The following is a 27,965-nucleotide window of genomic DNA, read 5'->3' as shown; positions in this document are numbered from 1 at the left end:
AGTTCTTCTTGTTTATTTTTTAATACAATGTATCCATTGCCAAGCTTCTTAAATCCTTTCAGTTCTTCTTGTTTATTTTATAATACAATGTATCCATTGCCTGCCTGTACTGCTTCTGGGAAGTCTGGAAAAATGTTCACGCATCAGGTTATTGCTTCAGCTCACTTAAAACTGACCCACACAATAGTACCCATCAACTCTTAGTGGAGCCTTTTAAAAACATGGATTTTAAAAATGGATTAAATGCCAATTAGTTCTGATTTAATTAAGTTCTAAATCTATGGTGCCTTTCAAGGATGCTACTGCTCCCGAGAGCATGCCTAGCAAGTCCTATGACGTAATCGTTGAGTCACTTCCGCCCCTCTCGTCATTTCCGCCCTCTTCCTCCTCTTTCCTCCCACCCACCCCCACGCTGAGAGGGGCGGCAATGCGCATGCGCTCCGCCACCGCTAGGCCTGCCGGTTAAACATGGATGTTCAAGATCTGTTCCGTCGCCTTGGCGTCGGAGCCAAGTTCGACCTGAGGCGATTCCCGGCGGACGCGGCGCGATTCCAGGTGAGGGCAGGAGAGGGGGCGATGAGGGGCTGCAATCCCGCTGGACACGTGCGTCCACCGACGCCGGGGCTCTGTCGGGGATACGTTCGGCTTGGGCATCTGGTGGCCCCCCGAGCTCGCCGCCGGGCTCGGCCCTGCCTCTGTACTGTTCATTTTCTAATTTATTACGTAATGCCTCATGTCTCTGACCTGCCTTGGCCCCGCAGCTTCTCGGGTTTTGTGCCTTTGCCCTCTAGGCTTTCAGAAAGAAGTAGATGTAGTGTCCGCAGAAGGGCAGCCAACCCCCCTAGAGGTCTGAACACGTGTTTTAGACCGAAGGAGCTGTGGAGAACGGGGCTGACGGGGGAACGGGCTGCCTCTTGTTCCCTGTCACTGAGGTGCTCTAGAGGGGATTCCCGCTTTGAAAAGGGAAGTCCCTTCAGCACGAACTTCCACGACCTCCTCGGCGTGATCGCTGAACCCTTTTAGTTTAACTTTGTGTGTCTGTGTCTTGCTACTTAAGAGCAGGGACTCTGACTTCTTTGTATCTCCAACCCGGGGCCCTGGCCACAGTACTTTATACTAGAAAGCAATGCCTGTTGAATTAATCGGTTCCTGGAAGGGATTTGCAATCTAATTTAGAAAAAAAGTAAGGACACATAAAAAGATAAATAACGTGCAGGGTAACGTGCTAGATGCCAAATGAGTAGAATGAATGAGTAAGGAAATAAATGAATGAAAAAGCATTTACTAAGCACTTACTGTGAGCCAGACTCTGGGCCGTGTGCTGGGAATACCCATAGAAAAAAAAACCTCAACCCTCAAGAAGGTTACATTTTAATAGAGAGAGAAACATATATAGGCAAGTTATCTATTGAGAGAGGTATTTTGGTTTAAAAAGTCACAGGGATGGTGAATGGAGCCATAAGGGAATAGATTGACACAACCCTTTTCAGGAACAGTGACAAAGTTGTTTTGCTTATGGTTCATAAAAACTGTAAAGGTGAGCCATTGAAAGTTTTCCAATTAAACCCTTGCTTCCACTCACCCTCAAAACAGAACAATGCTTCTTATATTCAGTTCAGTATCTAAATTCCCCTTCTGCCTATAGTAGTAGGAACACAAATGCTTGGTGTTGATATGTCTTCCTACTGCCAGTTCTAATTAGGGGACAAACAGTCGATAAATCAATTTCATTTCAAATCATTTGGTTCTCAGCTCGGAAAAAGGAAATTTGACTTTGATTCCTCAGAGGTATTAGAGGAACTGAACTTCTTTGGAAGCAAGAAATCTACTCCAGCTGAAAATGGAGCTTCATTGGATAATACCCTATCTAAGGGAGAGGACAGACTACAGCAAAAACCTGAAGGTGAGGATAACAGAATTGAAAGGAAGCGGAAACGAAGCATGAAGAAGAAAAAACAAGCTTCTGGTTAGTACTATCTTCTTTTGCATTAAAACATAACCCGGAATCCCCAAATCCCTGGGGGACCTGCAGTTAGACTTCAGGGAGTCCATGAACTTGCATAAGGAAAAAAGTTACATCTTTATTTTATAATTAATATATATATATATAACTCAAATTTACCATTTCCTTAAATTATTTAAAAACATAATTCTGAGAAGGAACCCATAGACTTAACTAGACTGGTCCCAGGGACCTGGGACACATATACAAAGTGAAAAATCTCTTCACCCAAAGGAACATCTGTTATATCCATAAACTAAAGAAGACATTGTTGTTCCTTCAAAGGATATGGACATGCAAGTTTAATATCTGGGAAAGATAAATGGTATACCCAAGATCTTTTTTTTTTTATTTTGAACCTTAGAAACTATTTCAGTCAGTTCCAACAACAAAGAAGAAACCATACTATGGATGTCCTCGTTGGAAGCCAAGATTAAGGATAAAAAAGGAAAAGAAGAAAAAAAACTAACTGCAGAGAAATTGGAACGGCTCCGAAAGCAAAAGGTTAGGCTAATTTCTTAAACCAAAAAACATTAGAATCTTTCTTTGATTTCATGATGTTTGTGGTTGTTATCATTTTCTCCCATTGGACTTGGTTGGATCATTTTGGAATCTTGAATTTCTGTTGAGGTAAAGCTGAATCTAGACTGTTAAAGTATGAGAATCATAGATTTAGTATTTGAAGGTATCTTAGATGCCTTTTAGCCATAGGATCATAGGAGCTAGACCTGAAAGGGACCTCAGAGGCCATCTAATCCAGTGTCCTCACTTTTGCAGATGAGGAAACTGAGGCCCAGTGACAGTAATTTTTTTGGCCAGGGTCACACTGGTAGTAGTCGTCAGAGTTGAAATTTGAAACCAGGTCCCCTAACATTGTACCATGAAGGTGTTATTTTATGGATGAAGAAGTTGAGGCCCATAGTGTTAAAGGTACTTTCCTGAAGTCACAGAAGTAATACTGGCAGAGCCAAGATTCATATCCAAGCCCTTTTGACTATAAATGTTTATCAGTGTATTGTGTAACCCTCATTAGCTTTTTGCTTTCAAGTTGCTAATTATACAATTTTCTAATAAACTTAGTTTATTGGAAGTCCATCACTGCCTATTCCTAGGAAAAAACCTACATATACTGCACACATACCATGAGTTGCCAAATCTTGTTTTTACCTCCACTAGGTCTCTTGCATTTATTTATTTGTTTCCTCTTTTCCTCTCACATAGCCAGCACCTTATTTCACCCCTATCATCTCTTTCCTGGACTATTAACAGTAGCTTTCTGATTGGTCTCTGTTTTCATCTCTTCCCACTAAAATCAATCCTCTGTATGGTTTTCAAAATACCTTTTCCCAAATCTTAGATCTGACTGTGTCAGTCTCCCTACTCAATAAATTCTACTAGCTTCTTTCTTTTGCCCCTAGGATCAAATAAAAGCTCCTGTTTGGCATTAAAGGCCCTTCACAACCTGGCCTCCAATCTACCTTTCTAGTCTTATTTTATAATATTTCCCTTTCCTGAACTCCATAATCTTACTGCTGTTCTTTCTCTCCTCTCTGTGCTTTTTCACTAGCCTAGAATGCCTTCCCTCCACACTCCTGTCTTTTAGAATCCTTTCTTTCCTTTAAAATTAGGATCAAATCCCATTCTTCATGGTGCCTATCCTCATCTTTCCAGCTGCTTGGGATCGCCCTTTCAAAGAAATTACCTTGTCTTTATTTTATAAATTTTTCTATACTTATATATGTATGCAATAGAATGTAAGCTCCTTAAGGCAGACTGTCATTTTTTTTCTGTTAAGCACAGTACCTGGCATATAGTAGGCACTAAATGCTTATTAGTTGATTCCACAGCAATTGACTGCTGTTTTAGGGTCCCACCCTATAGCTAATAACCTCTCTTCCACCACCTGTTCTCCTTCCCCTACCATCCCCCTCCCTCCCTAATATAGTCCCAGGCACTCTGTTCTGACAGGAGCATCATATAACACATAGCACATCTCTCCATCTTCCCTCCCTGATTCTCCTCCCCTTCCTGTGTACCATAACAACTGATGATCAGTGGTAAGGTCATTTACTGACCATGTAAATCCCCTGATCACATCCACATAAAGTCACATACCTACCTTCACCTTTCCTTCTTCAACTTCATTTACTTCAACCTCTTTTCATCTATGGAGTATAAGGTGGGCATAAAGTCAGGAAGACTTGGTTCTGAATCCCACATTACACACTAGCTGTGCAACCCTGGGTTAGTCATTTTACTTCTGGGACACTTCACTGAGACTCACTTTCTTCATCTGTAAAATGAAGGAAAAGAGTTGTATTCAATGACTTCTGAAGTCTCTTTCATCACTAAAATCTGTGGTCCTATATGAATTTAACCAGAGCATTAAATTCCTACCTGGATGGTTCATTGTATTCAGAGGGTCTACTTTTGGCAGGATTAGATGAAGTTAGGGAACTTGTTCATTTCACCTATTCCTTAAATGACCCATTTTTAACGGGTGAAAGGAAGAGAACAGGAACAGGAAAGGGAGAAGAAAGAAATCACAAATAGAAAAGAAAAACATTGCTATTCTTATGTAGCTGGGTTTGTTGAACAACTGCTATGCTCCTTGTGGTTTCCAACTTTGTCAGGACAGGTTTGAAATGAGAGAAGTAGGAAAGCTGGTTTGTTTCCAGGAGTGACCTACAGGTGGTCAAGGGGTGGAATGTCCCAAGAACCCATGCCTCATTGGCCCAGAAACCAGAGTTTGCCTTATCCTGGATTAGGGGATAGAACACAGGCTGAATGAGAAATACCAAACTCCTTAGTGGTTGTTTGATTGACTTGGATTTTGATAGGTTAGAGAATTTACATATTAAATCTGGTATTGAGCTTAGCACCGAGAACAGAAATCACTTAATCCTATCATTCCATAGTAGAAAAGGCTCTTTACATTCATTTCCTCTACTTTTTCACCTCCCACTCATTTGTCAACCCCCTGCAATCTGGCTTGCATCCTGCCTGCTCTCTGAAACTCACCAAGTTATCTCTTTACTGTTAAATCCAATGAACTTTTCTTGTTTTCCCATCCTAGACCTCTCCGTAGGATTTTTGACACTATTCATTCTACCTGTTAGTCTTCTTTGCAAGTTCATCATCCTTAACCTTCCCCCATATATGGATGTACCCAGAGCTATGCCTTGGGCCTTCTCCTCTTCTTGATGTATTCTCTTTAAATGATTTCATCAGACCTCATGAATTCAACTATAATTTCTGTGCATACTGCTCCCAAATACACTTATCCAATCCTCTTCTGAGCTCCAGTCCCACACACACAATGCAACTGTCTGCATTATATCTCCCTGTCTCACAATCATCTCTATCTCAGCATGTCCAAAAAGGAACTCATTTTCTTTCTCCTTATATCCATCCCTCCCCCTGATTTCCCTGTTTCTGTCAAAAGTACTACCATTCTTCCAGACACTCAGATTAAAAATGTAGGAGTTATCCTCAGCTTGGCACTCTCATCCTTCCTCCATAGCCACTCAGTTGCCAATTATTGTCTGTCTACTTCTTCAGCATTTGTAATATATACTACTCTTCACATTACAACCAGTATGATTCAAGTCCTCATCCTCTCTCACCTTCACTTTGACAGTAGTCTTCTAATTAGTCATCTGTGTCTGGTAGCTCCCCTTAAAAATGCATCTTCCATTTACCTGCTAAATCAATATTCCTTAATCATAGATCTGACAGCCCCTCTCTTCTACTCAAAAAACTTCATTGGATTTCCCATTGTTTCTAGGATAAAACACAAAAGTCCTCTAGTTGACATTTAAATATCTTCATAATCTAGCTGTCCTCTGTCTCTTCTGACTAATTATACATTACCCCATACACACTCTGTGCTCCTTGTAAAGCTGCTTATTTGCCGTTTCCCATACATAACATTCAGTCATCCACCACTGTGCCTTTCCATTCTGTCCCCCTTGCTTGTGATGCACCTTCCCTCTGCCTTGGAACCCCTAGCTCCTCTCCAGCCTCAGCTATGAGTGTGTTGTATCCCACTGGTAGAATGCAAGCTTTTTGAGGGCAGGGACTATCAGTTTTGTATTTGTATCACCACACAGTGTAGGTCACAGCAGCTAGTATGTAGTTAGCACTTACTAAAGGTTTATTGATTGATTGGCACTCTAAACTTTTCCTCCAAGAGTTTACATTTTGAGATGGTAAAGTAAGAAATAAAAGATTAAATATAAGGAAGACATAGACAAGTGCTGACCAGCTTCTGGTGATCTTTGGCTTCTGAGAGGGGCACTAGGTGCATTTCCTCCCTACTTTCCTTATAGGACTTAACAAATATATGCTATAGCACCTCAAATCTTCTCACTTTTAATGTACTCTGAGCTTCAGTACTATAATTTGACCACAGTGTATATCACTTCTAGTGTTTTACTCCTAAAAATATCTTTGGCTGATATTCAGAGACTATTTGGCTTCATTTTCCAGATAAACCATTTCCGAAATAAACACAAAATTCACATCCAAGGAACTGATCTCCCAGAACCCATTGCTTCATTTCAGCAACTTGACCAGGAATATAAGATCCACTCTCGACTACTCCAGAACATCTTAGATGCAGGTTTCCAGAGCCCCACGCCAATCCAAATGCAAGCAATTCCCGTCATGCTTCATGTGAGTCTACTCATCTGGGCTTAATGATTGCACATCTCAGGCTAAGTGGAACTGTGCTCAGAACTGGGGGTCTTAAACTTTTTATTTCTTGTTCTTCAAATCTCTAGTTGTACCAACTAAATTTTTTTGCTTGTCTTAGTTGAGGTGTCATCATTATGTCCATTCTTTCAGAAAGTATGCATCTTAAAGTCCTTATATACTTTCTGAACTCTTGAATGTTTAATTATTAAAAATTAAAGCTTTCTGCAGTATAAATTTTTAGTAATGAATAACTAACAAAAACAACAAAAGCTAATTTTTTTCTCATGGCTCCTGTGGATTTTGCCGTAGAACACATTTTCCCTTCAAGTCCACAGTAACTGTTTTTGCTTTCATGGAATCAGAAGACTAGGTGACTTAGTGAGTGTTGGGTCTGGAATCAGAAAGATCTAAATTTAAATCCTGCCTTGCACTTAGTAGCTATGTGACCCTGGGCAAGTTACTTTACCTCAATTATCTTAGTTTCCTCATCTGATAAAATGGGGAGATTAACAGGACCTGCCTGCCAGCGATATTGTAAGGACCAAATGAGTAAAGAGGTTTGCTAGAGATTATTTCTGTATAATTATGCCATGTAGTTGTCTTAACAAATGTGTTTTTAAAATGCCACTTGAAGATTGTTTTTGTGAGTATTAAAATTTACAAGGACTTTATGAGAACCATGTTATTATTTCGGAATTAATCAGCCTCAGGACCCAGGTCCTTTTTTCTTTTTCTTTTGCCTCCTCAGTTTTACTTATCCCTTTACATATTAAATTCTCCACCAGATGGTAAATAAAGAAAGAAATCACTGCTCAGTTCTACTACTTTGCTAAAGTAAAAAGTTTGGCATAGAATATTTAATTCAAAGGATAAATTGAGATTTAGAAATTATATTTATTTCAATTATCTCTCCTCTCATTCTGACTCATTAACAAAAGTTGGCTTTAGCATTGATGTTTTACTTTAAACTGTCTTGTTAACTTCACCAAATATAAATTATACCAGATGCTGTACTCTTTGTGTTTTCAGGGAACAGAAATAACCTTAAACCAAAAGTAAAAGTACAGATTTTCATAACAATCTAGTGATGCCAGGAGGAAGCAAACAGTATGGAAGGATACAAAGCTGGAGAAGAGATACTGAGGTTCATTATAAAACACTGCAAAAAACTTGAGTGATTGGAAGTGCTCCCTATAGTTTTAGTCTTATTTCTGTGGTGATTGTTGACATTTGACTAGAATCTGAAAGTCAGCTTCCACTCAATTCAGCCAACATTTATTGAATGCATACTTACAAAAGGAACTTTAATAGTCAGTGAGGGGAATTCAGAGATGGGTAAGATATGGCCTTGAACTCAAGGAGCTTCAATTTAGCATATACCAAATGTAGCATAGAGTGAGTATACAAGTGCAGAGAGAGATACCAAGCAGCCAGAGGTACAGAGGCAGCTAGGTGACACAATGGATAGAGTGCTGGACCTTAAGTCAGGAAAACCTGACTTTAAATCCCACCTCCAACACTTATTAGCTGGGTGACCTTGGACAAGTCAACTACCTCTGTCTCAGTTTCCATAACCAAAATGGAGGTAATAATAGTACCTATCTCCCAGGGTTATTGTGATGATCATAATTAAATAATATTTGTAAAGCTCTTAGGATAGTGCCAGGCACATTGTAGGTTCTATATAAATGCTAGCTGCTATTATCATTATTAATACTACTACCACCATCACCAATGAAGTTCTGTGATCTCAGAGGAAGAAAGGGATCTCTTCAGACCAGGGAAGATGACATCAAAGTAGCATTTGAACTTGTCCTTAAAAATAAAAAAAATTAGCAAATCTTTTTCTGGCTTTCATAGTACTCAGTGTATTCTTTGTCTTTAGGGTCGTGAACTGCTGGCTTCAGCTCCTACTGGATCTGGAAAGACTCTGGCGTTTAGTATTCCTATTTTAATGCAGCTGAAACAACCCACAAATAAAGGTTTCAGAGCTCTGATCATCTCACCCACACGAGAACTTGCCAGTCAGGTAAGGCTTTGTTTTTAGAGGACCATGTCTTTGGCCCCTGTCTTAGTGGTCTTATTTTGGGGAAATAGAAAACTTATGAGAGCAGTGTTTGATTATCCATCATATATTGTCATCAAATTCAACTTCCTCATTCTACAAAGAAGAAAACTAAAGCCCAGAGAGGGGAAGGGACTTACCCAAAGGCACACAAGCAAGTTAGAGTTTGCTCCATTGCTCCTGCAAAGCTTATTGTTCTCTGTGCTTTTAATAGCCTCCTGTTCTATAAGAGTAACTCATGATGCATGTAAACAAGTTTTTATTCTCCGTGTAATTCTTCCTAAAAGATAAATTTTTTTTTTTGCTAGGTTATTTATGTAACACTTTTAAGATTCTCTGAGATGAAAGGCTACTCTAATGCTTAAATTACCTTCAAATTTCTATCCAGAAGTGAAACTTTTTCTTCATTTTGAAAAAGCAGAATTGTATAGGGAACCCAGCTGGTTTTGATCTTTAACTGAAGCATCTGCTGGCATTGCTCCAGTCTAGAAATTGCATGGTTCCACACAGATGTTTGCAGAAAATTAGTTTTGTACTGTGTCTTTAATTCCTTGGAGCCAGCTTTCTGTTCTGGAAGAAATGACCTGTGCTTCCCTAATGGACTTTAGAATTCCCAAATGCTAAATTTCCTGGCTAGTGTGTAGATTTATTTAGCGGTTCGTCCAAAGGGTTCACAAGAATATGATTGATGAGACTTTATTGATGAAGCACATAATTGTCTGTTTTAGTGCCTCACTGCTGCCTTTGTCGATTTCAGACTCATCGGGAGTTAGTAAGAATCTCTGAGGGCACAGGATTCAGAATACATATGATACACAAGGCAGCTGTGGCAGCCAAGAAGTTTGGGCCTAAATCATCCAAGAAATTTGGTAAGGGATTCATTTGGAGATGTATAAAAGGCAAGGGATTTTTAATAATAGCTTTTAAAAGATTATCATGTTAGACAACACTAAATGAGGTCCTATATACACAATTGAATTGGATCTACAGAAGCCTAGAAGATAGTACTTGACTAGGAATCAAAGATGTGATTTCTAGTCTCAGCCACATCTGTCCTTTCCACTTAGGGTGTTCTTGCTGTAGGTCTAGGAAATCATGATAATGGATATGTGCTAAAATTTAGCCAGTCTTGTTAATTTCATTGTTTGACTTTCTCCTCTCTCTCCCTCTCCACTCTCTCCCTCTCCCTCCCCCCATCATAAAAATTCAAGAAGGTTAAATTTCTTAGTCTGAGGAGGTTGAATTCTGTTTGTTCTTTTCCTGTAGATATTCTTGTGACTACTCCAAATCGATTAATTTATTTGTTGAAACAAGATCCTCCAGGAATAGATCTAAAAAAGTATGTATACAGAGTGTGTTAATGAGTTCTTTTTGGTGTTTTGTATGTTTCCTTCAAATGGTTACTTTCCATCCTCTGCTATTCCTCTTGCCATTTGAAATTTTCTGTCTGTTCCCTTTTAGTCAGTACTGGTGTTATTTTTATCATTTTTAATTGTTATATCATTATTATTATCGTTATTGTTAAGGGTAATGTATCTCATCAAGCCCATTACCAAATACTTCCTAACTAGCTGGTCACAGGAGAGGCCATTGATTCTCAAGTTCAGTTCACTTGCTCCTGTCTTTCTCCCCACATATACTTGTTCTCTTCCTAGCAGATGTCTATAAGATAGGAAAGGTTCTGTTTTGCTTTTCAAAGGATCTTAAATTTAGAGCTGGAACAGACCTTAAAAATCATCAAGTACAATAAACTGCCTCATTTTTAGAGAGGAAGAAACTGAGCCCCAGAGAAGGGAGGGACCTTGACCGAGGGCACATAGGTAAGAAGTAGCAGAAGTGAGATTTAAACCCAGGTCCTTTACTCCACATCTCTTGTTCTTTCTCCTGTCACACATCCTCTCTGCATGATAAAATAGTAACTACTCTGTTAATTTGGGGACAGTGTGGTGCAGCAGAAAGGATACTGGGTGTGGAGGCAAAAATTAGGCCTTGGAATCCTGGCTCTACTTCTTACTACCTTCGTGTCCTTAGACAAAGTCACTTAATCTCAATTTCCTTCTCTGTAAAATGGAGGTCTTGGACTAGGTGACCACCAAGGTGTCTTTTAGCTATAAATCTATGACAGTTCGTCCTGATTTTTCCTCAGATCTACTTTCTTCTCTCAGTAGCAGGTAGAAATGTTTGTCCCATTATTAAAGACAAAGTAATATGTTAATTGTAACTCAGGCCCAGTTGGGAAAAGAAGAGAGTAGACAGCAGGACAGAACAAAATAGCATTATGATGGTTACAAAGACTTAAGGGTGCTAATTAAAATTCACAGTAGTTATTTCAGTGCCATCTGAAATGAGGGCAAACGCATTTTAGGGCCTGAAGTGCCCCAAACAAAAGAATCATAGGGTCATAGACTTAAAGCTGAAGAATACCTTAGAGGTCATCTCATCCAGTGCTTCTTAAACTGTGGGGCACAAGTAGAAAAACTTTAAGAAGCCCTGATTCTAGTCTTAGAGCCCCATTTTACAGAGGAAAAAACTGAGATTAAGTGACTTTATCTCTCAGCTCACTAACCAAGAAGTGTGTTTTATCATTTCATAGTGTGGAATGGTTGGTGGTAGATGAATCTGACAAATTGTTTGAAGAAGGAAAGACTGGTTTCAGAGACCAGCTGGCTTTCATTTTCCTGGCATGCACATCTCACAAGGTCAGGAGAGCTATGTTCAGTGCAACTTTTGCACATGATGTGGAACAGTGGTGTAAACTCAACCTGGACAGTGTTATTTCTATTTCCGTTGGAGCAAGGTAATTCCTCTACTGCCATATTTTCTGGTTTTAATAGATGAATCCATTTTTGGCACATCAGAGAGATGTTTCTCAACCTAAAGTGAATTAAGAATTCTACGGTTAGAGATACATAAATAAATATTTTTTAAAATATTGGTTTTTTATATTATATACTATTCATCTCTTTGTATGTTTTTCCTGTTCTTGGCCCCATCACAACAGGCTGTGAAAATGTGGTTCCTTATTGCCAACTTAGTTTCTTGTTGGCTAACCTAAGAATAGGAAGGGCCACAATATGGGGAACCCCTCTGTCAGTGATCTGCTTGTCTCTTTTCCCCTTTTAAATTTCATTTGGATTGATTTTATACTGTGTCTCATAATGTTAATGTATTGCTAATATTGCAAGAATGGGTAGGGGACAGATTGGAAGCTACTTTGCATCAAATAGATGTTTAGTAAAATTCTGAGCTCTTTCAGATCATGATATCTTCCCTAAGAGACGATTTCTGTTTTTAGGAATTCTGCAGCAGAGACTGTGGAACAAGAACTCCTGTTCGTTGGATCTGAGACAGGCAAACTTCTAGCCATGAGAGACCTTATTAAGAAGGTATTTCTGAATCTCTTGCTGAAGCTGGGTCAGAGTCACCAAGCTGTGGACCCTAGAGAGAGAAGCATAAGCATTTTTTGGTCACTTACTATTCCATAATCCAGGGTTGTGTTGGCAGAAGCCTTTTGGGCCTCACTTGGCCTCCAGAGAGAGGTTGGTAGTTCAGAAGGTTATGATAACAAAAGTAATGACTTTGTACGTTTATATAACTTTACATTTTGAAATCACTTTGGCATGCATTATTTCATTTGTTCCTTCCAGCTACTCCGTAAGGCATGTAATATATGTATACAAGTGTTGTCATTTTATTGAAGAGGAAAGTGAAGCTCAGAGTAGTTTAGATGTGTCTAAAGTTTTAGTGCTAATAAGCATCACAGTAGATCCTGGAGTGCAGGGCTTCTGGCTAACTTAAGGGTCTGGTGCAACATCCTGCCTCATGATCAGTTTTCCTTTACCTTTTATATAGAGGACCCCAAGTCCTTGTCGAGAGTATACAACACTAAGCAGATCTTTCCATTTCCTTTCAGCAAGATATGTTCATTATAACTTGGGCCTAATTGAGAAAAAAAGAGAGTAGACAGCAGGACAGAACAAAATAGAATTATGATGGTTACAGACATACAACAAAGACATAAAGGTGCTAATCAAAATTCACAGTAGTTATTTCAATGCCATCTGAAATGAGGGCGAACATATTTTAGGGCCTGAAGTGCCCCAAACAGAAAAATCATAGGGTCACAGATTTATAGCTGAAACATACCTTAGAGGTCATCTAGTCCAGTGCTTCTTAAACTGCTCATTCAGCAAGTAATGATTTCTGCATACTTAGCAGTGAAGGGGATGCAGAGAAAAGGTAAAATAACCCCTGCCTTCCAAAATCTTAGCATTTAGCGAAGATAAGATGTACATTCAACAATTAAGTAACAGTGCAGGACAGTGTCTAGCTACATGTCCAAAAGAATGATATAGATAAGTGCTAGAGAGTTCAAAGAAGATGGAAGGAAGTCATTGTGGACTGCAGTGATTGATGAAACTCTTGGAGTTATCTGGTTCTTGAAAAGACAGACAGAAGAAAGGAGAAAGCTTTTACATTTGGAAACTGCCTAAGTCAAGGGGGAGGGAAGGGAATAAACATTTATTAAATGTCTACCATATTCCAGGCACCACGCCAAACACTGAAAATAGTATTTGTAAGGAGATGGTAATGAAAAAAATGTTCTCAGAAGACAATTTAGAGACTGCTCTGGCAGAGCAGAGTGCTTAGCACAATGTATTGCACTTGGTAAATGCTTAACAAATACTTGTTTCATTTATCCAGTAGTAAGAGAGTAAGGCTGAAGAAAAAAGATGGAGCTTAGATTATGGAGTCTTGTGTGCCGGGACTGAATTTATGTTAACTGAGTAAAAGACAGAACTTTATATAAAAAGGAGATCATTAAAGATTTTTGAGCAGTGGAATGATATGATGAAAGCAAGTTTTATAAAAGAAGAGTTGGACAGTGGTGAGTAGGATAGATTAGGAAGGAGAGACACAATTTAGAAGCTGTTGTATTTTAGGCATGTGGATTTAGGGTTATGACACCAAGAGTGACATTAGTTGGAGAAGAGACACATTCTCAGGAAAAATTTATAAGATTTGATAACTGATTGGCCAAGTCAGATGGAGTGAATCAGATCAGATATTTGAGACACTTACTAGCAGAATGACCCTAGGCAAGTCACTCAAACCTTTGTTTGCCTCAGCTTCTTTATTTACCAAAGAGGGATAATCAGTTCATTCGGGGAAAGCATATAAAAAGAGAGGAACACAGGGAGTCTAGAATTAGACCTTGCCCAAGACCCTTAGGTAGGTCATTGGAAAAGAAGCAGCCACTGAAAAAGAAAAGAGTACTCAGAAATCAGGAGGAAAACCTAGGAAGTGCATGTTTACAGAACCCAGGGAAAATATCGTTTGAAGGAATGGATAGTCACCAATGTTAGATGCCACTGAAAGTTTAATGAATACTGAAGGTGAGTGTTTAAGTTTAAGTACAATGTTAACTGAATTTATTTGAGGGACAGAAACCAATTTTATAGGCTTACAAGAATCATTGTAGTTGACCTGATAGTGTATTAGAGTCAGAAAGCATAGTTTTAAATGTCACTTTAGACACTTAATAGCTCTGGAGTCACAGACAAGTAATAGTTGCTCAGTTTTCTCTGTCATATAGATGGTACTTGCACTTCCTACTTCATAGGGTGGTTGTGAGAAAAGTATTTGGCAAACCATACAACCTTTGAGTATTTCAGTGATTGAGCTCATCAGTATGAATATTCCCTCCCTCTGTACAGATTATAGCCTATCTACACCTTATTTTGTGTGATTTTTGCCCATTTTCTTACATAGATCTCCACAGTGAATCCAGCCAAGTGCTGGAAGCTGTCCTCTTGACCTTTGCATTTAGGAGGTGTCAGTGGAGCACTCAAGCTGGCCATCTTTTTTTTACATGATCATGTTATGTGACCACCTCTCCTTTATACGCTTAGATACTTTTTCCTGGATTTCCTCCCTTAGACCTTTATATGCCATTCATTATAACATCTTAACTTGAGTACTCATACAAGATATATGAACATGAGGCAGCATGTTATATATTTATACATAAATGATATAGATATAAAATATAGTGAATAGAGGGCTGGAATTCAGAAGACCTGATTTCAAATCCTGGTTCTACTAGCTTTGTGACCCTGGACAAGTCACTCACTAGAATGATCATTTATGTAGCTTTATGATATTCTGGGACTTAATATAGTTACCATAATACCATCTGCAAAAAGGAGTCCAGAGAGATCTCACTATCTACAGGGAGCCCCTCTTCTGTTTAAGGCCTATAACACATCCTCTGTGAGAGTGGTAAACACCTTTGGTGGGTATTCATTTCCTTCTTTCATGCCTCATTTGGCAGTAACCAAAGTATGGTTAAATAATATTTTCTCTGGGTCACATTTATCAAGTAATTTTGTATGATCTTAAAGTTTGAGTGAGAGATTGTTGACAGAACCTTTTCACACTGTTAATGCTTCTACTAGGTCAAATATTTATTAAAATATAATACGTAATCTCTGAATCTTTAGTCAGTTGCATTAATATAATGATGTGGTTTGCTGAAGAGAATCATTTGAAAAAGTCTTCCTGTTCCCTTATCATATTTTCATCAGTGATATTCTTGATGTACATGTAGGCCATTCTCATAAAGATTGGAAAGTAGAGTATTAATCAGGAGTTTTAAACACCTTTTGGGAGGGAGGCATTGATGTCATCTCATTTTTCCTTCCATTCTTTATATATCTTTCCCTTCCCTGAAAAATGATTTCAAGATCTGTTTTTTCCAACACAGATTTCCTCTGTGTTTGCTTGCTCTAGCCCAGCCTTCCCAGCTTTACCTTCTTTACTGTCATTTCTACTTCTTATAGCACATTATGAACTGATTTTCATGTCCAAATGTGGTCTCTTTTCACCAGTGATACAACTTGATCTTTAAAGAAATACTGACAGATTTGTTCCATTTGTGTTCATTTGTTATCCTGTCAGTTTTGTCTGTAAGTGCTATTATTAGGATGTATCCCATTTGGGTCCCATATCAAATTTCTTTGAACTTGTTTTCATTTCCATTGCTTTCCATTTAATGCAATAATTTTGCTTGTAAGCTGCTATATTTCTCCACAACATATTATAAATGAATTTGTTTTATAAACCAGCGTTGCCCTTGACTGGCATCTTTCTCTATTTGGCTTAGAGATAACGTATTTGTTGTCTAAGGTGATTTCTGGGCTCCTGTGGTCTCATCCTTGTGACAGTACAGTTGTGGTCCCCTGTGAAGGTGAAACGATGGTTTTTGTTTTGTAAGAAGAGAATGGGAGATAAAGAAATGGTGGCATAGTGGGCATAGACCATTTGTTGGAAAAGTGTGACAGGGAAAGGAGATTTTGACAAGTTAAATTATTAAGTGTGTGATAGTTGTAGTTTCACATTGTGAAACATTGACGAATTATACACTGATTATGGATAGCTACATGGGATAGAGCACTGGACCTGAAGTCAGGAAAACTCATCTTCCCAAGTTCATATCTGGCCTCAGACACTTATTAGCTATGTAACCCTAGGCAAGTCACTTAACCCTGTTTGCCTCAGTATCTTCATCTGTCAAATGAGCTGGAGAAGGAAATGGTAAACCACTCCACTGTCTTTGCCAAGAAAACCTCAAAATGGAGTCACAAAGAGTCATGACTGAAAAACGACTGAGCACACTTGATAATGAAGAGTATGTTTTTGTAAAGAAATGTAAAACTGAGGCAGCTAGGTGGCACAGTAGAGAGAGCATCAGCTCTGGAGTCAGGAGGACATGAGTTCAAATGTAACCTCAGACACTTACCAGCTGTGTGATCCTAGGCAAGTCAGTTAACTCCAATTGCCTTCCCCCACATCCTCCCCCAAAAAATAAATGTGAAACCTGTTAGAATTATTTTGTACATGCTGATTTTCCTTTCTCTTTCAGGGTTTCCACCCCCCTGTCCTTGTTTTTGTTCAGTCCATTGAAAGAGCTAAAGAACTTTTCCACGAACTCATTTATGAAGGTATTAATGTGGATGTAATTCATGCAGAGAGAACTCAGCAGCAGGTGAGAACAATATATTCTATAGAAACTCTGAAATTTATCTTTACTGGACTTTTTTTAAAGGGATTGTTTTTATATCAAATTAATATAGCATATTTTTTCCATTCCTTAAGTGGAATTTGGAGGTTAGCTGACAACTAATATTTAATCTGTTTCCTGTTAATCAGAGAGATAACACAGTCCATAGTTTCAGAGCAGGAAGAATCTGGGTCCTCATCTGCACAGCCTTGCTAGCAAGAGGAATTGATTTTAAAGGTGTGAACTTAGTAATCAACTATGACTTTCCGACCAGTGCAGTGGAATATATTCACAGGATAGGTGAGTGTTGCTTTTTTATTTCAACAAAAAGGAATCCTTTCTCTCATGGTGCTCTCAGTACACCTTGACCAACTTTCTCTTCTCTTTGACCATGCTCACCTCTTGATGCCTTATAAATCCATGAATCATGACACTTCTGCATCTTGAGCTAGAGCAAGATCTGATTCATAATTTTTTTGGTTGTAACTTTTTAGGCAGAACTGGAAGAGCAGGACATAAAGGAAAGGCTGTTACGTTCTTCACTGAAGATGATAAACCTTTATTACGGAGGTAAACTATGAAATATGGTTCAACATTTTTTTTTATTGGAAAATATGACTAATGGGAACATTTTTATGTTTCCACTATCACATTTTTATTCAGCATTTTGTCATTGAAGTCATTTCTAGGTCCCAGATTCTGTTCACCTATCACAGAATGATCTACCAGATTTTACTGAAGGAATTGGAAAATTCAGCAGAACATCTCCCTATGGAGATATTCATGTCAGGATGGACAGTTCAGTGTTTCTAATTCTGTTCTTCAGTACTCTCTAGGAGCACTGTGGTTCATCTATTATAATTCCAAACTGTACATAATCATCATTAAAATTACATTTGGCAGGCCTTTCAGCTCTTGATTACAGTCTGCTGCTGTTCTCCTTACAATTGCATCCCTTTTAGATGGCAGGTATGTTTAATTAGAAGACATCTTTTTCCTTTAGAAAAGAACTTTTTGTCATGGAATCCTGGAATCTAAGAACTGGAAATGACTTTAGAATTCACCCAGTCCAATTCCCTCACTGTATAGGTATTTGTCCCCACGGGACCCAAAGGTTTCCATTTGCATGAGGTCACATAATATCTAGTTGAAGCAGAGCTAGGACTAAAATTTTTTTCTCTTGACTTTCAGTCCTCTGATTGGTTAGCACAGCAGGACTAATACTGGATAGCCATAAAAGAAAAAAAAGATGGGGTCATCTTTTTCTTGAAGGTGAAAAGCAGAGGAAAGAGGGGACCTAGATAAAAGAAAGAAAAGAGGTAGAAGGGGGAAGGACAACTTTTCCACAAAACTTCAAGGTAATACTAACTCACATTTATGTGGCATCTTTTCTCACAAAAGCCCTGTAGAACTGCTAGTGCAGTTATCTCCAAACTTTAAACTTAATTCCCAAACCTGTCCTTAGAAAAAAGACTGGTTCATTAGTATTTTATTACCTTCAGGAAATTATATATAACTAGACAAAGTACACTAGTGTATAGTCCATTAAAAGCTAAAGATTTATGTTCTTAATTTTGCTTTAACTGCATTATAGTCCTTTAGCGATTTCCTGATAGGACCATATTCATAGTAACTTTGGAGGTCATCTCTTTAAATCAGAAGCTCATTCATAGGAGGTGCCTGATAGTACCATCAGTAGTTTGGGTTTCAAAAAAAGCTAACTTCACTTTTCCAGTCAGGAGCTATTGAACAAAGTTCTTTGCTGTTCCTTATACTCAGAATTAGCTTAGCAACAAAGGCTTATCTTGCAGGAGTTTTCACAAGAATTATTTGCTCTAAAAATTTTGCTCAAATCAATCTATGTCTAATCACACAATTAGGCCAGTAACATTAAGTAGGACGCTGAACCCAGGTCATTTTAACAGCTTTGCAAACTTATTTATAGGAATGAATGCTCTTTCACACAATCACCAAATTCTGAATTCTGTTAAAAACAGTGCAATCTTTGTACAACGTATGGCCAAGAATAAGCTGTGCTTTGTTTCAGCTGTTAAGATTTGAGGCATGTTGGCCTATTTTGTACTGAAAACAGATTTTATTTTTAGGTTTAACAAGAGAAATAAAATTATCAGTTATTTGGTAGACAATAAGCCTGATGGTGGGTTACATCATCATCTCTATTTATAATAAAGCAATACAATATTATTTGTAGCACTTTACTTTGGTGAAACCTTTACATATAGGAAACTTTTTCAGAATCCAGGCTCTTAGGCTCTGTTCCCTCAATATAATTAAAGGCAACCTGGCATAGAAAGATGGCTTAGAGCTAAGACAACCTGCATTTAAATTCCACCTCTCACTAATGCTAACTTTGTGATTCTGGATAAGTCACCTAATCTCTCAGTGCCCCAGGCAAGTCTAACACTATAAAATGATAGAGCAGGTTTCTTAACCTTAGAAGTGTTCTATACCAAAGAAATCACAAGTCCAGACTCTCTTCCTTATAATGAATATCTTGCAGTAATACAAGTTTGGAAACTTTATTTTGGCATTCCATCTCTCACTTCTACATTAACACAAACCTTCCTATGTGATTAGTGCATCCTCTTTTGTTCTTATTATCTATTTGCCCATTATGGTGCATTCTCACTCCCACTGCCCTTCACTGCTCCAAATAGAATGGAGGATCTTTGAAATTAAGAAATAATATTGTTCTTGTCTTTGTAATGCCAGCATCTAGCACAGCACCTTAATAGATTTTTGTTGCGTTTAATTTGAATTTGTTTTCAGCCTTTGTGTTGCCTCCAAACTACTTTTGTGCTGATGAAGAACTTATCTAGTATGTGAAACATAAAGCTCAAGTGCCTCCCACCTTAGAGTGGTGGTACACTATAGGTATAAAATGAAGCATATTTCAGATATAGTCAATATTGGAAAACAATGTAGCCAAAACAATGTTTTGTTTAACTCTTATGTGTTTAGGGGGTTTTATGGGGTTGTAAGGGCCTTTATTGGGAGGATATAATGAAATGACATCAAAACTTAAGCTTGAGGAGAGGCAGGCCCTGGGATCTAATGGAATTTTGTATTTGAAGTATTATAGTAGTTTCAGGGAAAATCTAGCTTTCCTCTGAATTTGATTTCCCAGCCTCGACTATGTTTGATCAGTGTCTCCTAGAGGATGGAGGCCCATGTCTCCCTCAAATACATGGGACCCTTTGTGGTTTCAGTGCTTGATAGAGGTTAAATACCAGTGACAGCTGGTTCTTAACTACCAATTCTTATCCTAAGTTCTCTCATCAAGTGACTGTTTATTAGTCCCACTATTAAGCCCTTCAGCAAGTCCTCCATGGTTAATGTGGGTGTGATTATATCACTTTAGTGCAGCAAAACATCATATAATTGTTAATGTACACAGCTTTGTGCTGTTGTACCAAGAGTTTATTAATTAGGTTAGTGGGTTTGATAATATTGACGGTGATTTCATAAGATACCAATTTATGACCACCGACTTATGTTTCAGTGTTGCCAATGTGATACAGCAGGCAGGGTGTCCTGTGCCAGAGTACATCAGAAGTTTCCACAAACTTCCAAGGTAACATCCCACTATCTAACTGAACTTCTTACCATGTGCAGGAAATGCATCCAGTTGTGTTTCCAACAGTGAATAGATTGATTCAATTCTCTTGATAATTCTGTGAAATTTTTTTTTTTCAGAAAATTGTCACCTTTTTGAGTCTTTAAAATGAAAGTGTTTGTCTTCAAAGCTTTGTAAATATCACTGCACATTTCAACTACCAGTTTCCTTCCTAGCAGTTTTACATTTGGGATTATTTTTTCTTACTGTCTAATTGCAACTAAGATAGACCTAATTGTTTTGGGGAATTTTTAGCTCATTAAGTTTGAGGAAGGGAGCAAACTGCCCCAAGAGACAGGATCCAGATATAGTGCTTATTTCATTAAGTTGAACAAAATACTATTTTCATCAAATTAGAACGTTTTAAAACTAATTGAACTCTGCAGCATCTTGTGGGTGCCACCTAGTGCTTCATCCTGGGTGGTGATCTGTGGATTAAAACACACTTTCAGTTTAAATCAGTGAGTGAAAAAACTGCTTTGGGATAGAACCATTGGCAGATTTTTTTTAGTTGCATTGCATTTAATCTTACTCCTGCCTCCTCTTCTTTGTATTTCTTAGCAAACAAAAGAAGAAGATGATTAAGAAACCATTGGAAAGGGAGAGCATTAATACAACCCCAAAGTATTTCTTAGAAAACCCTGAAAGTGAACAGTAAGTATGTGATTAGAAATAGCTACTGTATCAATCCATCAGGTAGTATGACAGGCTTATTTTGAACTATGAAAAGTTTAATATACTCCAGCTTTTGGCAGCTCGGCAGCTTTGATAGCCAAGAAATGAGCCTTAGAGTATTTTGGTCAGTGTACTCTTGTGCTCTCATTTTCTACCTTTTGAAAATGGGATTTGACATTACCACCGATCAAAATTCCCACCACTTATCATCTACTGGCAGTATTCTTTTTCAGAAGTCATAGGTTCCTGCTTTTGAAATTGAGACATTGTTTCCATGTTGCAAGATTTTCCAACAGTGGGCTGTCCTACATGTCTCCATTACCCTGCAGTATTTGCTTAATGGAAACAGCGCAGGATAGATACTCTTCTTTTTCATTCAGTGAACAAGTATTTATCAAGCCTTACTGTGTACCCAGTACTTTGTTAAATACCACAGGTGATACAAAGATGTTTAAGGTACAATAAGTGTCCAAAAGTTGCTTATTGCCAAATTAAGGATACAAAACTAACACAAATAAAACGATTTTTAAAAAAAAGCATTAATACAAATTCAGAGAAAGAAGCCTTTGGAGATTGGAATAGATAATAACCTCTTAAGGATGGTAGGCTTTAGACAGGCAGAAGGGAAAGTGTAAGTGGAAAGAATATCATGAACTGAAAAACTTGAATACTTTTGACACTGGTGAGTTAAAAGTCATTCTGTAAAAGGTTTTTCTTTCCCAGTTACATGTAAGCCCCAATGAACATGACATGTACAGAGAACATGAAGTTCCCAGCCTCCAGTTTTACATTTGGGAATAGTGGGGGAAAAAAGGTCAGTTGGTTAAGAGTAGAGAAAAGTTGTGGAGGTTTTGAAAATAATTTAGAGGATTCTCAGTTTGGGAATCTTTGTAGATTACTGGGCAGTTCAGTAAACAGTAAGTGCTTTCCATGTGCAGGGAAAATTCAGATGTGATGAGTATATAGGAAGAGTTCAACAAAGCAGTAAAAAAAAGTCAAGGATAAAGAGAGGTTACGGAGGGATTCATGGAGAATGTGGTAGCCGAGCAGGTCCTCGACGGAAAAGAAAGACTGCACCAGGTAGAGATGTGGAGGGGCTTCTAATTAAATGAGAGTTTATTTTGTGAAATTGTTCTCCATGTAGGCAGAAGCAGACAATAATAATAATAGTAATGACAAGATTTCTATAGCATTTACTATGTATTAGGCACTGTAGAAAGCACTTTTTATAGATGTTATCTCACTTGATCCTTGTAACATCCCTGGGAGGTAGGTGGTATTATTATCCCTACTTTATTGCTGAGGAAACTGAGGTAAACAGAAGTCACATTCCTCAGTTTCACTGCTAGTAAGTGCCTGAGGCTGGATTTCAGCTCAGGACTTCCAGTCTCCAAGCCCAACTCTCTCCCTTGCTCCCCCAGCCTCCCCAGGTGGGCAGGTAGTCCAATCTAATTGGAAGGTAGGACCAGTGGGGAAAAGTAAAATCAGTCTGGAGGCTCAGGAATTTGTATTGTGTCCTGTAAACAATAGGAAACACTTGAAGGTTTTTGAGCAAGGTGAAAACTTGGTCAAACCTTGTGTATTAGGAAGATGAGTTTTGTGACTTTGTGAAGAATGACTTGTAGAGAAGAGGGCGTGGAAGTAGGGAGACTAGTTAGCAGGCTTTTAGAATAAACCAGGTTAGGGGTGCGGGGGGGTGGGCAGGGAAGCATTTGTAAATGGGAAAGATGGGCAACCTCACCAAGGAAGGGAAGGGAGGAATCAAGATGACGCTAAGGTGTACAGATAGGGGCACCGTAAAGGGAGATTTGGGGAGGGATCCAAGAATTCATGTTCTGATGGGGTAAAGAGCAAGTTTGGAAGAAGTAAGGTGTGGAAGAAATGAGGCAAGATTTGAGTCAGAGGAGTTTCAGGGTTTGAGACTCATAGCTATTATGGTATGAAGTGACAATGAGGACTAAGGGGCAACTCCCCTGAGAGATCAGGGAGGGTAAGGGCCTGAGGTCAAGATGTGAGATCTTTGGTGTGACTCTGAGTCACTGCTGAGAACTTCAGCAGGAGGAGGGGGTGCACAGGAGGACTGTAAGGGAGTAAAGGCCACGGAGCAGTCAGTCTCCTGACAGGTTGCTCTTTGCTGCCTGGCACTTGTCCACATTAGGCCTGGTAGGTCTGTGTTTGAGAATGTAGTAAAACCTCACGTATTAGAATTGGAGAGGATAGATTAGAAGAGCCTTAGAGTGCCTAAGAATCATCCACAAAGCCATTTGGAATGGTTTATGGCAGGGTGTCAAATTCAAATACAAACGGGGGCCACCAATCAGTCCATAAGGATCCCTGTAGGCCTCTCATGGATTTAGTTTTAAAGTGTAATGTTATCTATGTTTTTATTAATTTTGTTAAATATTTCCCAATTACATTTTAATGTAGCTCAGGCTACACTCAGGAGGGCTGTATATTTGATACCTGGTTTATGGTCTCACCCATATAATGATAAGAGTAATAATAATCTAAATTAGATAGACTACACAGCTTCTCAGGAGTCTAGCTATCATGTCAGGACACAGTCTTCTAAGTCTGTATAAAAAAGTTGGAACACCAGCCATGGGATCACATCAGGTCTTTGAGGAGTCATACTTGAGTGTCACCATCCTGACAGGTTTGTTGTAAGCAAATACAGCACGGTAAAGTTAAAATTATGAAGTATAATTTAAAGTAAGCCATTATGAACATATTGAAAACAACAGAGTACTAGGTAATCATGAGTAGTGCTAAGGCATGTATCTACATGGAAGGCAGGGTGTTGCAAGGGAAAATGCCTTGGCTCTGGAATCTGAGGAAGTTTCTTCATTTCAGAATAAGGAGATTGGAGTAGATGCCTCTGAGGCCCTTCTAATCTAGATCTCTGATCTCTAACCATTTATTAAATGCCATTTTCATGTAATACACTCTGCAAGTCCTGGGAGATATACAGAGAGAAATAGGGCGTGGACCTTGCCATTGTGGAAATAGTTCTCTCTCAGTAGAAACACATATGGAAATATGATCCCCTCTATGATAAGGCAGAATAGAAGAAGAGTTCAAGAGAGGTGTAGGGTGCAATTCAGGGTCCCAAGAAGAAAGGGGCATTTTTGGCTAGGAAGGATTGGAGGGGCCTTGTAGAGGAGGGGCTGCCTCTGATTTCGATTGCTTGCTGATTTTCTTTTTCACAGAAAAATTACTCATCAGAATGCCAGAAAGAAGACAGCACCTACTAAAACCAGAAATAGTAATCAGATTCCTTCAAAGACTGTTCCAGAAATATAATTCCTTTGCCTTAAGCATTCCAGTGTAAAGTGTTGTTTTCATGGAGCACTTTGAGTCGCCGATCTCCTGGACTGAAATAAAACTCCCAGAAGCTGTCAGGACAGTGATATATGATCATGTACTATCACTGTATTTTATCAAGTTTCAACTTAGAGGTGTATTTAGGGATAATACTTTGAAAGGAAAACTGTTCTTGGAAATGTCTGTGAGTTGAATCCGTAGGAGAACTTCTTATAGAAGACCCTAATGCACAGATGGACCAAGAAACACCCAGATAGGGGTGATCATCTCTGAAAGTTTCCTCTGCAGGTGAAAGGGGTGATCACTGTTGTTATGGCCCCTGAAGACAAAATAGAGCTTCAGGTGTCACTTGAGAATTTGAGAACACCTTTTCAAGATGCATCTGGAATCATCACGAAAGCTACACACCATGTAGTTAAGCATAACATGTTCACTTATTTAACATTCCTTATATAGCTTGGGGATCCTGACTGGAGTAACGTAAGCCCCTGGAAATAAACTGGAGCTCCTCTGTTACTGTCCTCATTCTATCAAGGGAAGCACCAAACTCCTCCCACCATCTTGTTCCTGCAGTTAGATCACTGCCAGTGGCACCTCCTTTTCCACCACCTAATCAACATTGTTGCATCCTAATTTTTTCCCATACCCATTGGTTTTATTGGGAAACTGATCTGTGGTTTATCCTGATAGGAATGAATGTTCCTATTACTTGATATTCTTTTGGCACTACTCTTCATATATCTGCCTCCCTAAGGGATTTTTGCCCTTATTTCATCTTGTAAATTAATCCTTGCCAAATATACCACATAGGGAGATAGAAATTATTCTTTGGTGCATGTAGGCTTGGCACTTTTTTAAATGCTGGTTTTGTACTATGAAATAAAAGCTTCTTGATCTCAAGAATGCGACTCACAGAAATGGCCTGCTCAGTTTGTACTATTTGCTCATTTAGAATATTTATACTGTGTTCTAATAAAGTCAAGGCTCACTAATGTGGATTAATGGGAGGAGGAAGCATAGTTAACATTGTGAAAAATAATTATAGAATACTTATGCCCTATACTGTTCCCAAATTTCAAATCAATTACCAAGCCTTATTAGATACACATTATGTTTCAGGCACCAATAAGTAAAAATGATAAAGTGCCCTCAATTTCTATCAGGGAAATTTGCAAACATATACATCTTTAAATGTATACATATATTTAAAAACACACATGGTATGTAAATACCATATAGACAAATTTTAGAAGGTGACTTTGGTAGGAGGGAGTGCTTAAGTTGAGCTTTGAAGAAAGATAGGGATGCTGTTGAGATGGGGGGAAGGTAGGGTTGTGAAGAATGAACATTATAGGCATGTGAATGCACAGGCATGGGTAGAAACTGAAGGTAGGGATGAAGAGCAGGAAGTAGCCAGTTTGACCAAAACTGGAGAAAGAGGGAACATTAATAAGCCTGGAGAGGTTAGCCAGAGACCCGCTGGGAAGGGCTTTTAAGTGCCAACGGGAGTATTTTAAAACAAAAGAGTCAGTCACTGGTGAGCAAGGAAGTGACAGCCAGGCCCATGTTTTAGGAATGTCACTTTTGCAGCAGTATGTGGAATGGATTGGAAATCCTTATTATCTATCCCAGATTAACCCAGCCCTCACCATTGTTTTCTTAGGAGGAAAAGTAACCCCATGAAATAACTCACTTCACCCACTACAAATGTTAAACTTCAGCTAAACCTTCATGGTTTCCCAGCAGGTGGCTCCTTGCCATCTGTTCATGAACTTGTCTCTGTTTCCTCAATCCTAAAAAAAGGTTTCCTTTGAAAGGGTGTAACCCAGAGCTGGGGAACCTCAAATGGCCTAGGTTCTGGGTACAGCTTTTTGACTGAGTCCAAGTTAGTAATGTGTATAAAAAGCTCTCCTTGAATTGGAAGCTGTGGCTCACAGCAATTCTGTGGGGACAGCTAAGGGGCCTAGAGTGAGGCATTTTCTGGAGTTCAAATCTGACTTCAGACACTTTCTAGCTGTGTGACCCTAGACAAGTCACTTAGCCCTGTTTGCCTCAGTTTCCTCATCTGTAAAATGAGCTGGAGAAGGAAAAGGCAAAACCACTCCAGTATCTCTACCAAGAAATTTCTAAATGGGCTCACAGAGGAGTCATACACGACTGAAAAACGACTGAACAAGTACTACAGATATTTTTATCCCGTTTCACAGATAAGGAAACTGAGGCCAAGGGCAGTTCAGCATTCCAGGAAGCAGTTGGATGGCCAGAAGTCGGAAGAACAGGAGTCAAGAAGACCTGAATTCAAATCCAGCCTCAGACACGTGGGACACTGGACAAGTCACTTGAATTTCTACCTCAGTGCCAATCTATAAAGTGAGAATAATAGCACTTGCCTCCCAGATGCTTGTGAACATTAAGTGATACTTTTGAAAAGCACGTTGATACTTTTGTATCAAAGGATATTTTTGTAAAGTGCTCATACTTTTGTAAGTGAGCAACAAATGATACTTTTGTAAAGCACAATGCCTGGCACAAAGAAAGTGCTAAATAATGTTAGTTACTATTACTAAGGGACTTGATGACAGTAACAAAGCTAGTACATGTCTAAGATAGAATTCGAACCCAGGGCATCCCCTAACCCAAGCAGAGCCGTAGCTACGGAACATGGGGCAGCCCGGCGCAACCCAAGCGGGATGATGCAAGGCGGGGCAGAGCAGGGCGGGGCGGGGCGAGTCGTAGGCAAACACCGCAGAGCCTCAGGTACTTGAAGAAAGCCAGGTCACGTGGTGAGGGCAGGGCTCTCCCCAGGCCGAGACGAGTCACGTGTCCACTCAGACCCCGCCCCAGCAGATGGAACGAGGGGTGGGGCTGGGGTTGAGGCGGTGCCGCCCGCTGCCCCGGAAGTGGCTGCTCTCAGCTGACGGAGCCACCTAAGGTGGCATCGGCCGCAGCGGCTGATTCCGGGGAAGATGGCGCTACGGCCGGGACCGGGAGCCGGCGGCGGCGCTGGCGCTGGCGGAGGGCCAGCCGGGACCGGCGCAGGAGCTGGCGGGGGAGGCAGGTGTGTGTGGAGCGCCCGCGCGGAGGCGTGGACGGCGGTTGGGGCAGCTGCCGGCTGTAGCCGAGCCGGGGCTTGGGGGTGGGGTAGGAGGGTCGTTGCCCAGGCGACCGGGGCCACGATTGAGGCGGGGAAGCTCGTGACTGCGGCTGCGCGGGACCCTTGAGGGACGGGGATAGTGGGGAGTGGGCTCGTGAGGGCTTGGCCTCCCCGCCCCGCTAGGTGCCGCTCTTCCCGGCGCTCAGCCACCTGTGCCCGCAGGAGTTTGCGCTGGGGAGGTATCCAGCCGGGTGCGGCGGCTCTTGTTCGTGCTAAGATGCTCGTGGGAGACCCCTTCTTCACCCCTAGTCCTGTCCTTGGCCCCTTGTCTTGTTTCCTACCCCAGCTACCCGAGAAAAGCCTCACCGCCGCCGCGAAAAGAAGCCCGAAACACGGTCCGAGCCCAGA

At 39.7% G+C, this 27,965-nt stretch overlaps 2 protein-coding genes across 8 annotated transcripts in view; both read left to right on the top strand.

Moving 5' to 3' along the window:
* The first annotated feature begins 351 nt into the window (after window positions 1–351).
* DDX52 (DExD-box helicase 52) lies at window positions 352–26,859 on the top strand. Of its 3 annotated transcripts, none has more exons than XM_072646970.1 (15): window positions 352–555; window positions 1,753–1,966; window positions 2,367–2,506; window positions 6,494–6,679; window positions 8,586–8,729; window positions 9,523–9,634; window positions 10,032–10,104; window positions 11,359–11,562; window positions 12,061–12,151; window positions 16,690–16,812; window positions 16,977–17,127; window positions 17,322–17,397; window positions 20,351–20,422; window positions 21,026–21,118; window positions 26,671–26,859. In XM_072646970.1, exons 1-15 carry the CDS (start codon window positions 469–471, stop codon window positions 26,672–26,674), a joined length of 1,770 nt encoding a protein of 589 aa, XP_072503071.1. In that variant the 5' UTR covers window positions 352–468; the 3' UTR covers window positions 26,675–26,859. The 3 variants fall into 3 exon arrangements, with proteins under 3 accessions (XP_072503071.1, XP_072503070.1, XP_072503072.1); XM_072646969.1 differs by lacking the exon at window positions 26,671–26,859 and adding an exon at window positions 24,349–25,381; XM_072646971.1 differs by lacking the exon at window positions 26,671–26,859 and adding an exon at window positions 24,349–25,381 and having other exon boundaries at window positions 367–555; window positions 1,787–1,966.
* A 449-nt stretch (window positions 26,860–27,308) lies between these two features.
* Window positions 27,309–27,965, top strand: part of SYNRG (synergin gamma) — an 88,659-nt gene continuing 88,002 nt past the window's right edge. For all 5 annotated transcript variants that reach the window (XM_072646968.1, XM_072646967.1, XM_072646965.1 and 2 more), the window contains exon 1: window positions 27,309–27,521. In XM_072646968.1, coding sequence (XP_072503069.1) covers window positions 27,430–27,521 — 92 coding nt within the window. In that variant the 5' untranslated portion in view covers window positions 27,309–27,429. The remainder of the gene's footprint in view (window positions 27,522–27,965) is intronic.

Source organism: Notamacropus eugenii, chromosome 2 (assembly GCF_028372415.1).
Source record: "Notamacropus eugenii isolate mMacEug1 chromosome 2, mMacEug1.pri_v2, whole genome shotgun sequence".
Taxonomy (NCBI): domain Eukaryota; kingdom Metazoa; phylum Chordata; class Mammalia; order Diprotodontia; family Macropodidae; genus Notamacropus; species Notamacropus eugenii.
Note: the sequence above shows the minus strand (reverse complement) of the source record. Positions and strands in the feature narration are given on the sequence as shown.

Bases quoted from the DNA above. Each gene is read 5' to 3' on its own strand.
- DDX52 (XM_072646969.1), top strand. From the start codon at position 469: ATGGATGTTCAAGATCTGTTCCGTCGCCTTGGCGTCGGAGCCAAGTTC. The intron at 6,680-8,585 runs GTGAGTCTACTC...CTTTGTCTTTAG, and splicing joins CAATTCCCGTCATGCTTCAT to GGTCGTGAACTGCTGGCTTC. The intron at 12,152-16,689 runs GTATTTCTGAAT...TTTCTCTTTCAG, and splicing joins TGAGAGACCTTATTAAGAAG to GGTTTCCACCCCCCTGTCCT.